Source organism: Oncorhynchus keta, unplaced genomic scaffold (assembly GCF_023373465.1).
Source record: "Oncorhynchus keta strain PuntledgeMale-10-30-2019 unplaced genomic scaffold, Oket_V2 Un_contig_22992_pilon_pilon, whole genome shotgun sequence".
Lineage (NCBI taxonomy): Eukaryota > Metazoa > Chordata > Actinopteri > Salmoniformes > Salmonidae > Oncorhynchus > Oncorhynchus keta.
Genome location: NW_026283149.1, coordinates 1 through 7,613, shown reverse-complemented (window position 1 = coordinate 7,613; position 7,613 = coordinate 1). Strand labels below are relative to the sequence as shown.

Below are 7,613 nucleotides of genomic sequence, written 5' to 3'. Positions count from 1 at the left end.
ATGTAAATGTAATGTGACACAGGGTTGATGTGACACAGGGTTGATGGAGAGACTTGTCAAAATTCAGAATTGTCACTTTAGCAAGTCTTTATTTATATGATTTAATAACAGGTCTAAAATAATACTGATGTAATACTGATGTACAATTTCTACTGGAAAAATATGAAAGGGACCCAAAAGGCCTTAATTTCATGGAAGGACCCATCTGTTTATGGACCCATATTTGCAAAACCTAACTATTCAATGTCTTTGTTTCACAGGGGACATCCCTAATCGTTGCTCTCTAAGTGGGAGGGGCTTATCATCTGGGGAGCCTCAACAACATCATGATGCTGACAAGAAAGAGAAGAGTCTCTCCAGATCGAAACACCGGCATAGAGGAATAGGGAAGAAACCTCACCGCTGCTCTGTCTGTGGGAAGAGTTTTGCTAAACAAGACTTGACTATTCATGAGCAAATTCACACCAGAGAGAAACTGTTCCACTGCTCTAAGTACGGGAAGAGTTTCACTGCATCTAAAACTTTAAAATCTCATCAGAGAATTCATACAGGGGAGAGGCCTTACCCCTACTTTGGTTGTGAGAAATGCTTCAAACAATCAGGATTCCAGACTACACAAAACACACAGGACCGCCTTATAGCTGTGATCAGTGTGGGAAGAGCTTCAATCAATCAGGAAACCTGACTATACACCAACACATACACACAGGAGAGAAGCCTTATAGCTGTGATCAGTGTGGGAAGAGCTTCAGTCGATCAGGAGACCTGACTACACACCAACGCATACACACAGGAGAGAAGCCTTATAGCTGTGATCAGTGTGGGAAGAGCTTCAGTCGATCAGGAGACCTGACTAAACACCAACGCATACACACAGGAGAGAAGCCTTATAGCTGTGATCAGTGTGGGAAGAGCTTCAGTCGATCAGGAGACCTGACTAAACACCAACGCATACACACAGGAGAGAAGCCTTATTGCTGTGATCAGTGTGGGAAGAGCTTCAATCAATCAGGAAACCTGACTAAACACCAACGCATACACACAGGAGAGAAGCCTCATAGCTGTGATCAGTGTGAGAAGAGTTTCAGGACGTCAGATCACCTGACTATACACCAAAGCATACACACAGGAGAGAAGCCTTATTGCTGTGATCAGTGTGAGAAGAGCTTCAATGAATCAGGAAACCTGACTAAACACCAACGCATACACACAGGAGAGAAGCCTTATAGCTGTGATCAGTGTGGGAAAAGCTTCAATCAAACAGGATCCCTGACTAAACACCAACGCATACACACAGGAGAGAAGCCTTATAGCTGTGATCAGTGTGGGAAGAGCTTCAATGAATCAGGAAACCTGACTAAACACCAACGCATACACACAGGAGAGAAGCCTTATAGCTGTGATCATTGTGGGAAGAGCTTCAATCAGTCAGTAAAGCTGACTACACACCAACGCATACACACAGGAGAGAAGCCTTATAGCTGTGATCAGTGTGGGAAGAGGTTCAATGAATCAGGACACCTGACTAAACACCAACGCATACACACAGGAGAGAAGCCTTATTGCTGTGATCAGTGTGGGAAGAGTTTTGCTCTAGATTTCACCCTGACTACACACCAGCGAATACACACTGGAGAGAAACCTTATTCCTGTCTATGTGGAAAGATCTTTGCTCATTCAGGGTCACTGAAAAAACACCAGGATGCACAAATATGTTGTTTTTTATCTCCCTCCTCTCCGGCACCAGTTTCAGATCTCTAAAGGAAGTTTCAATAGAAAACATTGTAAAGAGTCATCCATCTCCCATTCGCTAACAGTTTACTAAGTCTGATTACCAAGGTAACCTGTGTAGCATGATAGGCAGTTCTGGATCCATATGTATCAAGCGTCCTGGAGTAGGAGTTCTGTATCTTATTTCATTAACTCCTATTGTCCATTAAATAATGTAGAATAATGTTTCAACAATTGTAGGTTCATATTAATGTGTGAGGGAAATGTACAATTCAAGGCTCTTTCTTCAGACAACATCTTGTCTCATACAATTATTGATTCCTGTTGGTGCTGGGTAGAGATGTGAGGGGGAGACGGCCATGACCCCTCAGACCTTTTGGCAGAATATGTTCAATAAGTTAAGATAGGAGACAGTGCCAGTCACATGCAGGAACCAAACGTCAATGATGAATTAATTATGATTAATGTAAATCATGCAAATATAATTTGTCTGTGTAAACAGTATATAAGAGAACTTACGGGACTGCCCCGAAAGAGCTCCAGACCGTCCTCTGGTGTTTTAAGTTTGTTGGAACCTCTCCAGCTTCCTGATAATAAAACATTATTCATTTAAGTTTTACTTTGAGTCCCTGGTGTTAATTTCCACGACACGTATTCAATACAAAAATACATTAAATCCATTGTCTTACATGAAGGAGATGTCGTACTGCATGAGGCAAATGGTGGTCTCACCAGATACTGACTACCTTTTTAAAAAGTGTCTGTGACCAACTGAGTTATATCTGTATTCCCAGTCATGGATTAGGGCCTAATTAATTCATAACAATTTACAGATATTTTTGTATGAACTAACTCAGTAAAATCTTAGAAATTGTTGTTTAATTTTTGTTGATAATAATAATTGAATAATCTAAATGAATGGGCCTCCTACTGTTTTAGGTGTTCTGGGTCAGAACTGTTTCAACGTGACTTATATCCATCAGAGTATCTGTGCCTTGAAGGAGTCAACAGTGGAACTGCCCTGCACATATCAACATCCAAGTTATCATGTAGTCTCAGAACCAAACTGGTATATCCAAGAGAAATATAATGAGGTGTCTAAATTCCTGAGCTCGGTCCAGAGTATGCAGGTTGTGCTGAGTACCTTGGGACTAAGGAGAAAGATTGCACCCTGAGAATCACAGACCTGAAAGTGATTCAGCTGAGTACATGTTCAGATTTAAAACACAGAATGGGGGTACAGCTTCCCTGGAACAACTCTGACTGACACAGGTAATATATAATATCTAATTCTAATAATTCATTAGAATCATTCAGAGCTGCAGGTGAAGGTGTCTTCCTCCACAGAGGAAAAGAAGAGAACACTGACCTGTAGCACCACCTGTCTTCTGACTGACAACCCCAACCTCACCTACATCTGGTACAACAACGGACAACATCTCCATGACCCTACTTCCCAACAATACTCCTGTAATACTCTAGTGGTCGGGTGTTACTCTACAGACAGTTACTCCTGTGCTGTAAAAGACCATGAGGATTTTCTCATGAGGAGTCTGAACTCACCTATAATAATCATCTTAAGTATCAATCATTAAGGCCTGTGGACCAATAGTAGAACATGTGGGGAAAACAGACAAATCTGTGCACTCTTGGATAGTAACACTAGTAGGAACTATACAGTATAATAGAATAGGTAGAAAATGGCTGATGGTATGTTATCTTGTTTTACTGTTTTAGAATTATAATTTTGGAATTTGTTTTAGAATAAGACTGTAACGCAACAAAATGAAAAAGTCAAGGGTTCTGAATACTTTCTGAATGCACTGTGTGTCTATATATTTTATTCATTTTAAATTAACCAGTCCTATACATCTAAAACACTTGAAAATGTGCCTTGAAGGGGTCAACAGTGGACATTACCTGCACGTATAGACATCCCAGCTGGCATAACGTCACAGAAGTATCCTGGTTCAACAAATGGGAGACTGGAGTTACTACAGATCTAATCCAGGACCCAGAGTATGCAGGTCATGTGAATTACCATCAGCGTTATAGTCATGAGAATAAAACAGGTTCAAAACAATCGACAGAGAAACACGTTACAGTGCTACACATCTGTTATGAGAAGTTATTTTTCCTGCTTAATTAGACTGTCAGGTGTAGTTATTCACCACTTATAAAGTGTGTTTGTGGTTTATCTTTATGTTTCTATGGCTGAAGGGAGGGAGACGCAACAACTGGTTTGAGAGCAGCAGGAATAGATACACAGGCCTGTGGTTTACACACATCTCTCAGCAACTGTGAACAAACTGCCAATGACTGATGTTTTATTTTATTTACCTTTATTTAACTAGGCAAGTCAAGGACAGCCTACCAAAAGGCCTCCTGCGGTGACGGGGCTGGGATTTATATATACAGTTGAAGTCGGAAGTTTACATACACCTTAGCAAAATACATTTAAACTCAGTTTTTCACAATTCCTGACATTTAATCCAAGTTAAATTTCCCTGTCTTAGGTCAGTTAGGATCACCACTTTATTTTAAGAATGTGAAATGTCAGAATTATACTAGACAGAGTGATTTATTTCAGCTTTTATTTCTTTCGTCATATTCCCAGTTGGTCAGAAGTTTACGTACACTCAGTTAATATTTGGTGGCATTGCCTTTAAATTCTTTAACTTTGGTCAAATGATTTGGGTGGCCTACCACAAGCTTCCCACAATAAGTAGGGTGAATTTTGGCCCATTGCTCCTGACAGAGCTGGTGTAACTGAGTCAGGTTTTTAGGCCTCCTTGCTCGCACACGCTTTTTCAGTTCTGCCCACAATTTTTCTATGGGATTGAGGTCAGGGCTTTGTGATGGCCACTCCAATGCCTTGACTTTTTTGTCCTTAAGCCATTTTGCCACAACTTTGGAAGTATGCTTGCAGTCATTGTTCATTTGGAAGACCCATTTGCGGCCACGCTTTAACTTCCTGACTGATGTCTTGAGATGTTGCTTCAATATATACACACAATTTTCTTACCTCATGATGCCATCTATTTTGTGAAGTGCACCAGTCCCTCCTGCAGCAAAGCAGCCCCACAACATGATGCTGGCACCCCCGTGCTTCACGGTTGGGATGGTGTTCTTTCGGCTTGCAAGTCTCCCCCTTTTTTCTTCCGAACATAATGATGGTCATTATGGCCAAAAAGTTATATTTTTGTTTCATCAGACCAGAGGACATTTCTCCAAAAAGTACGATCTGGTTTTTTTTATGGCGGTTTTGGAGCAGTGGCTTCTTCCTTGCTGAGCGGCCTTTCAGGTTGTGTCAATATAGGACTTGTATTACTGTGGATATAGATACTTTTGACCCTGTTTCCTCCAGCATCTTCACAAGGTCCTTTGCTGTTGTTCTTGGATTGATTTGCACTTTCGCACCAAAGAACGTTCATCTCTAGGAGACAGAACACGTCTCCTTCCTGAGCAGTATGACGGCTGCGTGGTCCCATGGTGTTTATACTTGCGTACTCTTGTTTGTACAGATGAATGTGGTACCTTCAGGCATTTGGAAATTACTCCCAAGGATGAACCAGACTTGTGGAGGTCTACAATGTTTTTTTCTGAGGTCTTGGCTGATTTCTTTGGATTTTCCCATGATATCAAACAAAGAGGCACTGAGTTTGAAGGTAGGCCTTGAAATACATCCACAGGTACAACTCCAATTGACTCAAATGATGTCAATTAGCCTATCAGAAGCTTCTAAAGCTATGACATAATTTTATGGAATTTTCCAAGCTGTTTAAAGGCACAGTCAATTTAGTGTATGTAAACTTCTGACCCACTGGAATTGTGATACAGTGAATTATAAGTGACATAATCTGTCCTGCTCTTACACATATCCCAGAGGTCATACAGTCACAGAGACATCATGGTTCTATAGATGGTCTGGTGTGAAACCTCAGAATGATGATCGTGTGGAGTACTATGGGGAACTCCACCCTGAGAATCACAGACCTGAAAGAGAGAGAGACTCAGCTGAGGACTGGTTCACATTCAAGACTCAGATCATACAAGGTCATGTCTTTCAAAGTGTGACAAGTGACAGATATTCTGGCAGTCCTGGAGTCAGGCTGTCTGTCACAGGTACACTATTTTGTAATGCTTTATCAGTTACATTAAACTCAATTGATCATTGTAGCCGGTAAGATGTGTTTTTATATTTTATTTCAATCTACACTATACGATAACATTCATATCATTCTTTATGCTTTATGGGAACAAGCGTATGTAAGGAATGCATCTGTAGGAATCATCGTGGTTGTTCTCAAATCAAATCACATGTTATTGGTCACATACACATGGTTAGCAGGTGTTAATGCAGGTGTTAATGTGAGTGTAGCGAAATGCTTGTGCTTCTAGTTCCGACAGTGCAGTAATATCTAACAACTACCTAATACACACAAATCTAAAGGGGTGAATGAGAATATGTACAGCTAAGTATATGGATGAGTGATGGCAAAGGTGCAATAGATGGTATAAAATACAGTATATATATGTAAGATATGCAATCATTATTAATTAAAGTGACATTATTTAGAGTGGCATTGCGTAAAGTGATTAGTGATCCATTTATTAAAGTGGCCAGTGATTGGGTCTCTGTTGTAACTTCAATGGGTTACAGACGAGACAGCCTTCCTGTGACATCGGGTGCTGTAGGTGTCCTCGAGGGCATGTAGTTTGCCCCCGGTGATGCGTTGTGCGTTTTTATATCTGAAAGGGAACAAGACAATACCAAACTTGTCATTAAGCAGTATTTCTTTAGCTCTTTGGGTGAGGTTTAGCGAGAGGAAAATGTTGCCCATAATGTTTTAGGTTGTCATGGGGGATGGCACAACAAATTGGGGAATAATTACTGTAGCTTCAGTACTGTTAACGATTAATGTACAATACTATACAGCCACACTGTTATTCACTTCAAAACCTATTCAGACTTTAGAAATGTTGACTTCACATGGACATAAATCCAAAATGGTTGAGTCTACTTATCTCAAGTCTGAATTGGGCCCTTCATACACATCTCGCTATTAATAATGTACAAAAAAAAATGTTAATCATTTTGTAAAATGCTCAATTAAAATGACTTTCATTTCGGGTTGAACCATCCTCTTGAATAAAAGTATATGATAAAACTGGGCTTGATTTCACCCCCCAAAAATGTCACCTATGTTTAACTAGGCAAGTCAGTTAAAAACAAATTATTATCTCTCTCTCTTTCTCTTTCTCTCTGTCTTTCTCTCTGTCTGCCTCTCTCTCTCTCTCTCTCTCTCTCTCTCTCTCTCTCTCTCTCTCCCGTGTTTGTGTGGGCGTGGTTCCCAATCTCGGCCTGATTGTCTGCGCCAGCTGGAACCCCTTATCTTCCCTTTATATGTTCTGTAACCAGTGTTTCTTGTTGTCTGATCGTTGTTACTTCCCTGAGGTTGTGTTGTGTGTCTGTGCTCTTCTCTCGCCGCCCTTGTGTGGATTATCTGCTGTGCTCCTTCCTACCCATCCGGACACACTCCCCTGGATTTCTCAGCACGCAATCATTGGAAGATGCGCCCTAGTCCCTGGGTTGGATTCCGTCTGAGTACAGTCTGTCTGTCCTGTTGCTGTTGTAAACTGTATTCATTAAACCATCGTTGCTTGCATCTTGCATCCGCCTCTGTATTGTCACAATCACCTATAGAATAACTAATAATAACTGGACAGGAGGGAGCAGCTCATTTGGGAAACTTTACTAATCATGGTCGAACAACACAGGGGCATGTTTGAGGCAGCAAATTCTATCAATGTATTAAAGTTAAGAGGTCCCAGGATTAACCAATCAGGTAAGTGATAATCATGTCTCGGCAGATTACCAT

General features: G+C 40.8%; 1 protein-coding gene across 1 annotated transcript; it reads left to right on the top strand.

The window, feature by feature from the left end:
- The first annotated feature begins 445 nt into the window (after positions 1 to 445).
- LOC127921659 (zinc finger protein 271-like) lies at positions 446 to 2,350 on the top strand. The gene has a single exon (XM_052505251.1). It carries the CDS (start codon positions 586 to 588, stop codon positions 1,759 to 1,761), a length of 1,176 nt encoding a protein of 391 aa, XP_052361211.1. The 5' UTR covers positions 446 to 585; the 3' UTR covers positions 1,762 to 2,350.
- The last annotated feature ends 5,263 nt before the right edge of the window (positions 2,351 to 7,613 follow it).

Excerpts from the sequence above, each read along its gene's own strand:
- LOC127921659 (XM_052505251.1), top strand. The coding sequence starts at position 586 with ATGCTTCAAACAATCAGGATTCCAGACTACACAAAACACACAGGACCG.